General features: G+C 35.8%; 1 protein-coding gene across 2 annotated transcripts in view; it reads left to right on the top strand.

Moving 5' to 3' along the window:
- Positions 1-11,805, top strand: part of LOC136409850 (uncharacterized) — a 60,943-nt gene extending 49,138 nt beyond the window's left edge. Inside the window, exons 11-27 of one of the 2 annotated variants that reach the window (XM_066391661.1) lie at positions 4,143-4,255; positions 4,397-4,522; positions 4,576-4,698; positions 4,761-4,940; positions 5,000-5,258; positions 5,775-6,016; positions 6,075-6,152; positions 6,208-6,339; positions 6,450-6,756; positions 6,810-6,988; positions 7,201-7,302; positions 7,362-7,731; positions 7,795-7,918; positions 9,276-9,424; positions 9,493-9,737; positions 9,884-10,144; positions 10,324-11,805. In XM_066391661.1, the coding sequence (XP_066247758.1) occupies positions 4,143-4,255; positions 4,397-4,522; positions 4,576-4,698; positions 4,761-4,940; positions 5,000-5,258; positions 5,775-6,016; positions 6,075-6,152; positions 6,208-6,339; positions 6,450-6,756; positions 6,810-6,988; positions 7,201-7,302; positions 7,362-7,731; positions 7,795-7,918; positions 9,276-9,424; positions 9,493-9,737; positions 9,884-10,144; positions 10,324-10,614 (3,281 nt within the window). In that variant the 3' untranslated portion in view covers positions 10,615-11,805. Of the gene's footprint in view, positions 1-4,142; positions 4,256-4,396; positions 4,523-4,575; positions 4,699-4,760; positions 4,941-4,999; positions 5,259-5,774; positions 6,017-6,074; positions 6,153-6,207; positions 6,340-6,449; positions 6,757-6,809; positions 6,989-7,194; positions 7,303-7,361; positions 7,732-7,794; positions 7,919-9,275; positions 9,425-9,492; positions 9,738-9,883; positions 10,145-10,323 lie in introns of both variants that reach the window. The other variant, XM_066391660.1, reaches the window with a different exon arrangement.
- The last annotated feature ends 2,084 nt before the right edge of the window (positions 11,806-13,889 follow it).

Genomic DNA, 13,889 nt, shown 5'->3' with positions numbered 1-13,889 from the left:
AATCGCACTTAAATTCCACCCATTACTGCACAGTATAAATATGTCCTGTTTTTGATGCAAAAATATTATTTCAATGGTTCTATTAATACATCTTAATTGCCGTAGATCTGCATAAATATTTGCATTATGTCCAATGAAAATTATCAGTGTTTGGGTACAGTCGATCGTTGCTTACTTTGCCACTTAAAATTGAGTGCTTTAACTGCTTAAATGTTTCGTTGTGATTCTGTGTGATACTCGAGAATCTTGGAAGGAATTAGGACTTTCAGAGTTGTAAATGTTTACGTATGGATTTCGATAAACATTGTTTTAGCAATTTTTTGATTTCCCCTAAAGATCTTCTGAAAATACTGAACGTTATTTAGGTTCAAGGCAAAACTCATTAAAATCTGTGAAATATGCAAAAAATGGACATTTGCGAATATGTTATTAACGCAAAATTTAGGTACCACTAAAAATACATTACGAATTTTATTCCAAAAAACGAATACAAAAGTAAATAAAAACCAAAACATTGCGTGAATTGTTATATGTCGTACGTTAATAAATTTATAATAAAAAGTTGTTTTAAAGTAACAAAAAATTTATCAGGGTCGTATTTAAGAAAAAATGTATCGTTCTTGACAAAAGAAATACCATAGAATGAAACTACAATGGAAAAGTGATTCGATCAGTTCAGTTTTTTCGAAATAACCAAACAATAATTTTGTAGATCTGTTTACATCGTAATATCAAGCACCTGAAATATGAAAATGATTACCAATGTCCCTCATAGTCTATAGGAGCTAATATGCCAAAATTATTTCGATAGGGATCCAAAAAAAAACATGAATGGATTATACATTTAATCGCCTGTCTTTTAACATCATAGTAGGCCTTGCATCTCCGCAGCACGCGTTTGCGCGGTTGCCAACCCAGCCCGCCAGCCTGTCGCTTTCAGTCTCGAACCGGCTTTTAAGCTTTTATTTCTGTGTTGCCTGTGTAAATTTTCAACGTTTAGTGGTTAAAATAGCTGTTTGTGCATTCCCAAACCGTTTGTAGTAGCATTTTTCACAATTTGGGTGTTCAGGGTAAGTCGCAAGACATTTCCCTACGATATAAAATCGCAAATGAGGCACATCGCCACGAGAATCTGGCGTGAAACGAACCCCACTCGGTGGTGCTTGTTTGTAGTCCGTTAACAATGAAGTTTTTATATTACGTTCATCTGACGCCGAGACGATTATTTTTGGTGCTGATACGTGAGAGAAGGTACTCAAATACCGGTAGTCATTTTATTGCAGATATTTATCAATTTGTAATGTTAAATATGTAATAGGTAGGAAAGCCCAAGCCAAGAAGGTAAAACACTCCTATGTCCTCTGTTTACAACTATTTTAATCTGGGTTTGTAATCTATTTTTAAAGCATTTTGAATTCTATTTGTGTGCTTTAATGTTCGTCAATCCTGCTGCATCTACATGATAAAAATGATTTTAAAGATTATTTTTCTTTAACAAGCATATGACTTGAATTACTGGTCCCTGGGCTAGTAATGGCAATAATGTATATTCTTTATATTTAAGACACTACAATAATAAAATTTAGTAATACCTACTTAGATTCATGGAAGTTTGTGATTGTATCCTTTTCTTCAGTATGTCTCTTGTCAGAATTCTTTAATCCTTGTCAATGTGTAAAGCACCCCATCTATTTTCTTCTATAGCTTTCTTTGGAAGTCCTCAAGTTAACTTGATAATCAAGTTATCTTAAGTAAGTTCTCAAAAAATCATATAAATCTTGGGATGTTTGTTCAGAAGTTTCTTTACTTATTGTTTACTTGTACACAAGTAAAGGACCCAAGTAACTTTTTAAAAAAGCGAGACCCTTTCATACAAAGGCAGCATGTGTCATTGCTGACATGTTTCTTGAAATTTTTAGATGTATACAGAGATGTAAATATGCTGTTACTACACTCTTTCCTGAACTAGTAATGTCTTGAAAACCTTTGAGGATTTTTAATTTCTCACTTCTACAATTTTATATTTTAATAGCAAGAAATACAGTTCAATAAAGTTGACACTGAAAATTCCTTCTCTGAGGCTGGTTCGAGGGCTAGAATTTTAAGTGAAGGATATGAGTAGGTATACTGTGTCAGGAGGGTAGATACAGGAGGTATTTTGGTTTGCACACTAAGTATTTTGGACTATTTCAATGTGTCTGAGGTATATTTTGGGCTAAGGCAGAGAGAAGAAGCTTCAGATACGGGGCATCTCCATGGAAATAGTTAGGAAAGTTGGGACTCAACTAATGAGGTTAGAAATTTAACCCATTTCTAATAAAAATTAACAGTAGCTGCTTATCTGACCTTTTTGTAACTGTTACTGTCTTTCATGTATACAGAGGGAAACATCTGTATCCTACGACAAACCAAGATTTTTGACAATAAAATAGAATATACTTGCCAACATATTTCCATGCAGCCTTTTATGAACACATATGCAGACTAGAAAAAAAAATTATTGCCAATACTGAAATGTGGGAAGACCTATGGACAGCACAATGTCGGGCTTTGCTCCAATTTAAAAAGTAGTCCCACCCTAAAACGCCTTCAACTAATGTAACAAAGACAATATGTTTTGTGCCTTTGCAACGACCTTCTGAACGCAGATGGCATTCATTGTTATTTGTAATTTTATATCTGTTAGAAAGGAGGTTAGAAACTCTTTCAGAATGAATGACAAACTTGTAAACAGCACGGTCCCACGCCGATTTTACATGTTTAATTCATTGGATATGACTGGCATAATTTCATTGATGCGAAAACTTATGGAGCTCAAATCGAGGGAAAAGAATGTCTGAAATGTTCTTGTTTCGCCTTTCCTATTTTCTTTCTGTTTCGCTATCCAATAATAATGTATTAAACGAATTTGTTGGAATAGCGGTGAAGAAACGAGGGTGTAGGGGGGTTACAGACTTGCAATTCTCTAATGAACCACCTGTTGGATTGAATGCCGCCGATGTGCCAACCCCTGCCCATCAACTGCAAAACGATATGGGAGAGAGTATTCAAGACGATATTGATTGTGAATTATTGAGAACTATCGTTTTGAAACGCTTTCCGTGTTACAATCTTGTTAGTCTTAGATTGAGGCTTTGTGTCCTAAGATATGGTTTAATTTCTACAGTTCCGTCCAGAATAGGTGAACAAACATGCACATTCTGCATATAATTTATAAAAGATTATGCGCTCTTCACACCTAATCTGTGTCTTGTACTTCTACCATCCAGCTTCTCTTCGCCTAAAAATAATGCTCTGGCCTCTTCCGTACGTTAAACCTCAAATAAATTTAGAATAGCTTAATCTATTCTAAGAAGTACAAGTTAGTTATAATTTTCTGACAAAACCTATCCAGTTTGCTATTAATAAAAGGACAAAAATACTCCTTAGAGAAAAAGACTGAGCATCCACAACATAGAAACTGGCTCCGAAGATAAACGATAGCCTTTCTCAGATGTGACGTTTTACAAGGAGGTTGTTTAGTTATTAGTTTGGAGCAACATGTCTCCTAGCCTTAGGACCATGTAATATAATAAATCCTAAAAATTTGCCTTGAAGGAAAGATTTTCGTATTCGGCAATGTAAGGGACAGCAGCAATGAATGTGGTCTATAAATTACTTCTATTCAAAATTTCTACATCGTTATTCGCGCCTACCAGACGAATATTAATCAAGAGGTAGCCATTAAAAGACAACAAAGTATTGACCGCAATTTCTTGCTTAATAATGCATACACAAGCTTGATCGTTCTCTATTTGGCAGGCCGTAGACGCGACAGGTATGCCCAATGAGTAGTGACTCACCAGCAGCATAAGAGCTTTAAAAATAAATCAAATCCTCCGGCAGTTCTTTCTATGGTTATGCAAGCAATTTTTAGATGTCATGAAATGTTAAAACTCATTTGAATATTTTGCTTGTCGAATTTGGTCCAATTACCTACATTTACTATGGGATCATGGTAAAGTATTGAAATATGGGCCGAATTATCTAATAATAAATTAATATGAATATCAATTTCATGTATGTGATAAGGTTGATTTCTAGTATTAAACATTGTGTTATAATTTCTAAACTATTATTAAGGAAATATTGACTCTTTGCAGTTCATGATGGAGGCTTAGAAGTTAATCCAACAGAAAGTGACTCGGAGGACGAGTGGAATTACATCAAAGGGGACCAAGCAAATCCTGAAACCATACCATTGCAACCAGAAACGGTAAGAAATATTACCTAATAATCGCTTAATTAATCTGAGACATGGCTCTGGCATTTCAACACCTACTTGAGATTTGTTTTAAATGATCGTTCTTTATTTGCAACCAACGAATTTTTCCATGACTTTTAATTTTTATTCCAGGTTGTCGAGGCATCTGAATCAGACGACGCGATGTCTCAGCTAAACCCAAATGCTGCAGAATTTGTTCCTGTTTCACCTACTCGCAGTGTCCCATCACCAGCTTGTCATAACCTAATAAAAGAAGAGGTATTTTAACTCTTAAACTTGTTAAATTTTGATTTAACTTTTTTATTGTACAGGTTCTGAGTCAGTCACCAAAAAGGCCCGAGAAAGTGGATTTCAGTAAAGTCCCATCTGAGAATGAGTTTGAATGTGAAGTAAAGTCTAGGCCTAGTGACTTCGATAAGAATGGACATGATAGTGTAAGCACATATAATATATAAAAATTGATTAAGACACTAATAAAGCCTTAATCATTATTTAGGACCTTGATGTTTCTATTGGTGATAAAATAGAAGGACTTTTGAATGGCAAAAACATAGACGAAATACCGGAATTCCTACCAGGGAGCACACCTGCAAAGCCTTCAGATGAATTTCATTTCGGGCCGAACGCCGCTCCGTTCACTCCCAAAGTATTTGATCAGTCTGAAGTGTCTACAAAGGTTTGTCATCTAAGATTTGTCATCAATTTAATAAAATATAGGAATATTCATAATGTCAGGCCGAATATGGAGACGATACTGCTCAACTGAATGCCTCGTTTGACTCGGAGTTAACGCTCCCGAAAGAAGAGGATGATCCTATGTCTATGTCTTTCTATGCGGAGAAAGGAGAAGCGAATCCGTTTGAGAACGAGGATGATTTGAATAAAGTTCACAAGGTGCCTGATAATTTGGATGACTTCTTAGGCGACTTCGATAATAAGGAGAACATGGGCTTTAATGAGACTATATCAGATTTACCAGAGCACGATCCTTTAGGTAAGTTTTTGTTTTTATTAATAACTAGAGATGTTGATTACTGAGGCGTTTTTCTCGTTCGCCATTACATCTACAAACATATTTCAATAACTGTGTTATTGAATCATTTGAAATTTAAGAAATGTAATAAATACTACACGTCATAGTGTTTCTATAATATTATATTTGTATATTTTAAACTTTTTTATAAGGAATTGTTAAAGACAAACTAAAATGGGGAGTGAATAAATAATACAAATATTGCTGAAAATAATAGAAATTGGCGTACCTTTCTATGCTTAGCTGAAATATTTTATTTACATTTTTATATTTTTTATACACACTGCATATTTAATAAACAATTTTTTATACAATAAATATATTTACTTGCTATAGCAAAAATTGTTGGTTTCAGTTAAACTTCTACACTATAAACGTTTTATTCATGTTATTTATTGGATGATTTTATTTTTATTGTTAATTAATTATATCTGTTCATCAATTCTAAATGATTTATAATGGCCAATGTCTTTCCAGGATTGCCATTAGATAACGATGCAGCTGTTGTTCAAACGACAGACTTGGATAAATTGTCGCAAGACGACGAGAAAGAATTAGCCTCGCCTTTGGATGCTCCCAGTGAACCAATTGACTCAAATGTGAGCTCTGAAAGTGCTGAAGTAAATATACCCAAAGAATGTGATGATGTGGCGACAAAATTACAATATGTTGAAACTGAGTTAGAGAAAGGGGACACAGAACTTTTAGTACTATCACCGGTAAGTCTTTTTTCAACTACTTATCTCTTATGTTGACAATTAATACCTGCAATCGTAGCAACCTGACCCGCAATTAGAAAATGTTGAAACTGAATTACTGAAAGAGGCTACTACTGAGGCAGAATTTTTACCAATGGTAAATCTTTGAACCAATTACAACTCATGTTAATAATTTATATCTAACATCATAGCAACCTGATCTGGCACCACCAACCATAGAACCATTACCAGTTTCACCTGCTCCAGAAGCAGTTTCTCCAATTCCCGACCCCAAATTGATCCATTCTCCAGTGCGTGAAAAGTCGGATTTACTCAACATTGATGTGAGCAAACTCTGTCTTTCGTGAATAAAAAAAATAATTATTTGAAATGCATTTGAAAAAATAGTTCAAAACATTGAATTTCAGTTATTGGAATATTTTTCTTTTTGCAGGAAGTTGCATCAAGCAGTTTGAGTGAAGCAGATGATGTTCCAATTGTCTCAAATAATGAAGAACCTATTCCAGAATCTCAACCTCTTTCTGAACAGGTAGTCTTGATATCTGAGCCAGAGCAGTTTTCTGTTGACCTATGTGCCCCTGCCGTTGCTCTAAACGTGACCAAAGAAGAAAATTCGCCAAAATGCGAAGTGGACTTTTTAACTACTGAAGAGCCAGACATTTTGGGTGATTTAACCGCTGCACCTGTGCCGGAGTGCGAATACTCAGCGGAGCCCCAATTATGTGCTCTTTCTGCACAAGGTTAGTTGGAGAACGCTTTTAATGATGTAATTATAATGGTGATATTTTGTTAGCACCTCCATCTCCTGTAGACTTAATTCAAGAAATAAAGCAGGAGGAGGAAATCACATCTTCTGTAAAGGACGATGTATCGTCTCCTGTTGAACAAATATCGCATTCTTCCGTATTTGATGATTCCGTAAAGGAGGATATTGTCGTCGGCGCTTGTGAACTTCGACAGCCGTTGCTCGAGGTGAGTATTTTACAAATAGAAACGTGTGATTTCGAAATTTTGATCAAAAATGAAAATTTATGACACAGAGAACCATGGAGTTTTTTTCTGTCATAATAAATCGTATTGTAAAGGTTGGAAAGAAAACTTTGTTAACGCTTCGCTAAGAAATCTGTCATCATCTGCAGAACTAGTTTCTGGTCGGTGAATTCATTAGTTCTCGTTAGTTTCAGACACCTGTGTCCTCCCTGCCGGTAGAACATTCAAGCCCATCTGAGATTAATGATTTCGAGCCTTCCGCCCCAGTAGAGTCTTCTTTTAATGGTCTAGACAACGTAATTGCACACCTTCACGAAATAAATTTTTCAGATTATAATTTTTAATAATTTCACAGTTTATCAGCGAACCAAACGAACAAATATGCATTAAGACTGATAGTATTATACCGGAATTCGCCGAACCAGCTGTTCTGACTCCCTCGGAGGAGAGTAAGGCTGTTGATGATGTAAACGCGCCTTCTCCGTTGCCAAGTCACACCGAAATATCATTTAACACACTACAAGAACCACCACAACCCGAGTCATTGTTAACGTCACAGACAGTTCTTTCACCGGAGTCGTCAGTACCCGAAATTGTTCCTCATGAAGATATAATCGTCCCAGAAGTTGAAGTTGTACAGCCCGGACAAATAACTGCCGTTGCTGAATTACCACTGGAAACAGTGGCGGTTGCCACATCCGAAAAAGTGATGAAAAAACCCATTGGTAAGATACTGAAAAATGCGTGTTGTAGTCTGCCTAAATGTCAATGGTGTTTTTTTTTTTAAGGCAAAGTGGAGCCTAGGAAGTTTACTTCTCCATCGCCGAGAACGGGTACTGCGAAACCTTCCACAAAGTCACCAATTAATGCTTCAAAATCTGGAGTTACTGGAAAAATTCCACCCAAAGCTCCGTAAGTTTGTAATCAATCGAGATGATTAATAAATGTCTTAGGTAGTAAGTAAACTAGTTTAAAGAGTTTTCTGTTAGATGGCGTAATTAGTTAGCCTCGCATCGGAACAGCCCAATGTTTATTTCATTTGAAAGGGCGCTCTCCTCCAGCTGTTTTCTCAGTGCACGCCAATCAGATATAGTGACAACAATATATAATTCTATCTCTTTAATAAAGTCCAGTTTTGAGCCATCGAAACGCAATTTGCGAGAAGCTATCCTTTTTTGCTTCCATCCGAAGAAAGAGGCTGTTGAATGTTATATTTTGTTGCTGCTGGAGGCTTATGCCAATCATGCGCCATCCATTCACAAATTGTAGAATTCTGGTATCGACGATTCAAATCCAGTGATTTTGATGTGGAAAGTAAAAAGCGCTCTGGGCAACCGAAAAAGTTTACCGACGATGAATTGGAGGCGTTACTGAACATCGACCGAAATCAAACGCTGAAAATGTTGGCAATATCGTTGGAGGTGACGGAAATAGCCGTTTCTAAATGTTTGAAAGCAATTGAAATGGTCCAAAAGCAAGAAATTTGGCTGCCCTACGAATTGAAATTGCAAGACATTGAACGCCGCCTTGTCATGAGTGACCTGTTTCTTCAACGGCAGAAACGTAAAAGTTTTCTGCGTCGAATTGTGACCGGCGATGAAAAGTGAATTCGATACGATAACCCAAAACGCAGGAAATCATGGTCCCATCGAGGGAAGCCATCAACTTCCATAGCAAAACCTAGTCCATCCATGGATCGAAGGTAATGCTCTGAATTTAGTGGGATCAATGAGGCGTAGTGTTTTATGAACTGCTAAAAAAGGTGAAACCATCACAGGGGATTACTACCGATATCAACTCACCAAATTGAAGCAAGCATTGCGTGAGAAACGGCTTGATTGAGATGATCATCACAATAAGTGGATTTTGCAACATGACAACGCTCGTCCCCATGTAGCAATTTTCGTCAAAAATTACCTGGAAAGTGTCTGGTGGTGGAAATTACCTGGGAAATTCTACCGCACTACTCCCCAGATGTTGCGCCATCCCATTTCCACTTGTTTCGGTCAATGGCACATGGCCTCGCTGAGGAGCAATTCCACATATATGAGGACATTAAAATATGGCTTGATTCCTGAATTGCCTTAAAAGACGAATCCCCTTTTCGCCACGAAATCCGTCTTTTGCCAGAAAGATGGCAAAAAGTTGTAGAAAATAATTGACAATATTTTGAATAAACCAGTCGTGCTGTTCCCTTTCAAAAAACATGTGTTCTTCTCCAAAAAAAGCTTTAAAACTAAGTTTATAACCTAATAGTTAAATTTTTCAGAACTTCCAAGCCTGCTGGTGCTGCTCCTAAAGCCACCTCTGCTGTTTCTTCGAGGCCTTTATCCAAACCAAAGACTGCAACCACGAAACCGACTGAAACTAATAAACCGGCGGCCACCGCCAATCTCAAAGCTGTTCCTAAGACTTTAAGTACGTAGTTTCTAAAGCACATTGCTAGCAATTTATCACGGTTTATTTTATTGTAATAATTATTACAGCCCGAAAAACGCCTACCGACCCTCCGGCAACGAAAACTTTTACTCGACCAACTACGACAGCAGCAAAGACGAGTCCAGCTAAATTGCCGGCAACCAGGCCCAATTCTGCTCCCAGGAGTTTATCTTCAAAACCTGCTGTTTCTGCGAAAGCACCTGCAGCACCTAAACCCAGAGTTCCACTTAGTAGCAGAACTGCGACCACTGCAGCTGCTGCTAGTAAAACTACAACCAGTACAATCACAAAGGTAACAAAGGCACAATGTAATAACTTAAAACTATTATGTATCTACGTTTCGTTTGACGTGCAATTTTGAAGAGTATTAATAATTTAAAAGTTTTTATTTTGGTGATCAACGTTTCACATTATTTACCAGATAACTCTTGCTTTCAGTCTACCACTACAACCACCAAAACACTCACATCTCCCAAACCAACACCGGCATCTCCTAAGCCACGCACCCTCACAAGTGTAACAGCGAAACCTCGCGTGCCTTTAACTAAGACGGTGACTAAAAGTGCAGATGTAGAAAAAGAAAAAAAAGAGAGCGCGAATAAACTTACCGCCAGTCGGGCCACCACAGTTACTAAGACTGCATCAAGTAATCTTGCTGGAAAGACTACGACTACCACCGTGAAAAAGACAGAAACTAAGGTAAGGTAAAGATAAAAAATATTATAGGCACATCTCAACCACGACCAGTAAATGTTAATTGTTTTCCTAAGGCTTAATAAATATTAAACTAGTTTTCATGTTTTCGGAGAGAAAGAGAGTTTGGGTGTTGAATTACATTTTAGTGTTTCAACCTATTATCAATCTATTTTGCATTTCAGCAATTGTCTGACCGAACTGTAGCTTCCAAAACATCCACCACAACTAGAACCTTAACGTTGTCCAAAAGACCCGCAGATTTAAAGACCATTTCAAAAACTAAAACAACGAAAATTGAAAAACCCAAAGAGAACGGCGTAGCTCCAGCCAATGTAACTGAGGAAATCACAATTGTTAACAATGTCGTCAACCAAGCTGGGACTGAAACCTTAGTAAAAGACAACTCTCCATTAGATAACAAATTACTGATCGAAACAAGTAATTCCTTAATAGATACCACCCCTGCCGACTGAATACAACACCTTTCTTAGAAACTACGATAACATATTATTTTAATTTAAAATGTTTTATGATAGGACAACAGAATTTCAATTTGAGGTTACAATTCGAGCCTTTGATAATTTACCCTTTAACTGTGTTTACAGAGCTGTGTTAATTTTTAAATTCCTCTCCTGCCCGGACTCGTCTAATTAACGTAGGAATGGTAAAGACAGAAAGAGCTTAATCTGTAAAATTATTGTTAAGGTTTAACTTATTAACGAATGAGCAAGTAGGAATGGAGAGATGCGTTGCATGGATGGGGTTGGGTATATATGCGCTTGAAGGAACTATCGTTTTTTAACCTTTCGGGGATTCTAACGTTGACCTATGCTAATTTTTTTAGAGTATTAATACGTTAGGTTATATTAGCACGTATAGTATAGACTTGGTGTGAAATGGAGTCGTCTGGCATCGTTAACGACCCGATTTCAAGGGCTGCATTAACAACATTACTAGGTCCACTTGTCAATCAAAAACGTGGTGGTACTTACTCTTAACGTGTCTGTTATAAGGATACTTTAATGGTTTTTAAATTTATAACGTTTTTATAAAAATTTATTATACGTCCTACGGGGTAGTTTTCAGAATATTAATAGTTATACTTAAGGTTTACGAGTCGATAATGTAATAAAGTTCACTGACATTCAACCATAGAACTGATAAGCTGATTAATGTTGCTTTTATTGCGATCGATGGGTTACATTTTTGGGCGACAGCTTTTCAGTTCTTTGCAGTAAAAATAATAATAAAAAACGCAAAAAAAATCATTTTATAATAACTGTCCCAAGTTAAAAGCTTTTGTATTGCTTAGGTGTGCTGATGTGATTGCTATGCACTTTTATGTATATATCTGTCCTAAGTTATATTGAAGAATTTTATAATACCTGGGTGCTAAGATATCGATGTATTGACATTTTTATACAAAAATTTGTTAACCAGTGCTTAAGTCCGGCATTTCCGCGTCTCACGATTTTAATATATTTTGATTTGTGCTGTTCTTATCGCGAACCTGTATTCTTCGACTTATGTATACTTCACTTTTTTACTTTAAGATTTGTTTTATGTTAAAATTTTATTATTGTGTTTGTCTTTAGTTTGCTATTTTATTTATTACATTACTGTGAATTATTTCCGCACAAAATAAAATGCTCCGAAGACATAAAGTATTTTCATTTACCAATCAATTTCTTCAGGAAATTTTACCAAGTTGAAAAACTCCTAAATCAATAACTCCAAATTTAAACATATACCGGAATAATATGAACATTCACCATAGTTAAGAAATGTTAATGTATTATTAAAATATAGAAAGGCAAACTGACGGATTTACTGTTACTCAACCGCTCCTCTACCTTTCAATATCTCGACTGCCTCTTATACTCCTGCCTTTCCGTCTTTCCTGAGGCATATCCTAGTCCCAAACGAGATCCCCGTAATTTGGCCATTTAGTAGTCTCGTTCAACACTGCTTCATCCCTAGATGGCCCTGTCAGTTTGTCCGTTGTTATCATATTACTAAAGCCAATACCATAATAAATATTGAAACTTAAGAAATTGGGTGAATAAAATTGTCATAGACCCCAATGTCTTCGCGAAGAAAAAATTTGTCGGTAAATTCTTTTAAGTTTAAAATTTTCTACAAAAAAATATTCATAAAGCCGGGCCTACGTCAATAAAAATTTGCGTTACGTGTTGTACTTTGAAAATGTGACAAAAATATTTGTGGCCCAAATTTCAATCTGGTTAAGTGTTTATCGACGAAAATATTTGCGTTGTGCGTTGAACGTTCAAATCCACATGCGTGCGGCATCTGCGTTCTGCCATTTTCGAACGCTAAAACGAACCTATCACGTAAATTAGTTTGTTAACCTCAGTTCATAATAAATTAAAGTTCGGACTACAGTTATTTCCCATTATACCCACATTCTAAGAAAAGTTGAAAGCGGTAATAAAAATGGAATGGAGCAATGTGAATTCGTTGTTGCTTAATCAAGAGTATTCAAAACCCTAAAAATTGCGATCATTTTCGCAAAATTTAAAAAAATTATGCTTGAAATAAAATAGCTCAGGCTTGGAATAACATAGAAGTCAATGAAGCCAAAAAATAAGATAACTAGCTCATTGGGTTCTTTAAGAAGAGAGAAAGCAAAAGGAAAAAGACTGTTGGTACAGGAAAAGGTAAGTTAAACGATAATAATAGGTAAACAATATACCTTATTGACGTAGATAATTATTTTATTACAGGTGACAAGGAGATGTACAAAAATAATTGGTATGCTTTTAAAAGTTTTGCTTTTTTATATGATTGAGATGATCTAAGAACATCTACCAACTCTAAAGAAACTAGATTGGTAAGTTACTTCTTTTATTTTATTTCAAAAAGTATCTAATTATTGATCAAATTACATATATACACTTCACTCCAAAGTTTGGCTTTCACAAAATCAGTAACATACAGGACAATTTTTCAGAAAAAAAAAGTGAAAATTGAGTGTTTTGATTTTGGCGAGATTTGGTTCCGCAATGCATATACCATACAATTTTGATATGCCTCGGTCAAAACTCGAATCGAACAATTTCAATATTTTGGTCTAAACTTGTTTATGATTATAGTCCATAATATTTTTTAGACCCAAAAATCGAAGTTGTCAGATTCGAGTTTTGACCGCAGAATATCAAAGCTATATCGTATGATTACTGTGGAACCCAATCTCGCTGAAATCGGAGCATCTTAAATTTCATTTAATTTTTTACGTAAAATTGTCATGTATGCCACTGGTTTAACGAAGATTTATCTGTGGTAAAAATGATAAATGTTTTTGTACAAAAAAATTCAATTACTCTGGTTTCAAAATATTTTGGGTTCGAAAGTCGAAACGCAAACGTTGCCGTTCAGCAGTAGCCAAGTTATTTATTTGTTTTTAAAATTTAGACTCAGGATTGTGATATATTTGAATCTATAGTGTTTCGCTCGCCCATGATAAAAATGATGAATACAAAAAAAATAACCACCATGGTAATTTCAGAATCACTTATTTATATCATAAGTTGTTTTGAAACTTGACATGGTGCTATTTACACGCCATTACAAATATCCCTCTGTAGTTCCCTGTAGCGTCATCTAGGAGTGAGTAGCTCAACTGAATATTATGTCGTAGATAGAATCTATCTCTGATTGGCTGTTAGTACTATTCATGATGTTTAGGTGGAGCCACTAGTCAAGACAAAATTAAATGACATCAAAAAAC

Source organism: Euwallacea similis, chromosome 7, assembly GCF_039881205.1.
Source record: "Euwallacea similis isolate ESF13 chromosome 7, ESF131.1, whole genome shotgun sequence".
Lineage (NCBI taxonomy): Eukaryota > Metazoa > Arthropoda > Insecta > Coleoptera > Curculionidae > Euwallacea > Euwallacea similis.
This window is presented reverse-complemented; position numbering and strand designations above follow the sequence as displayed.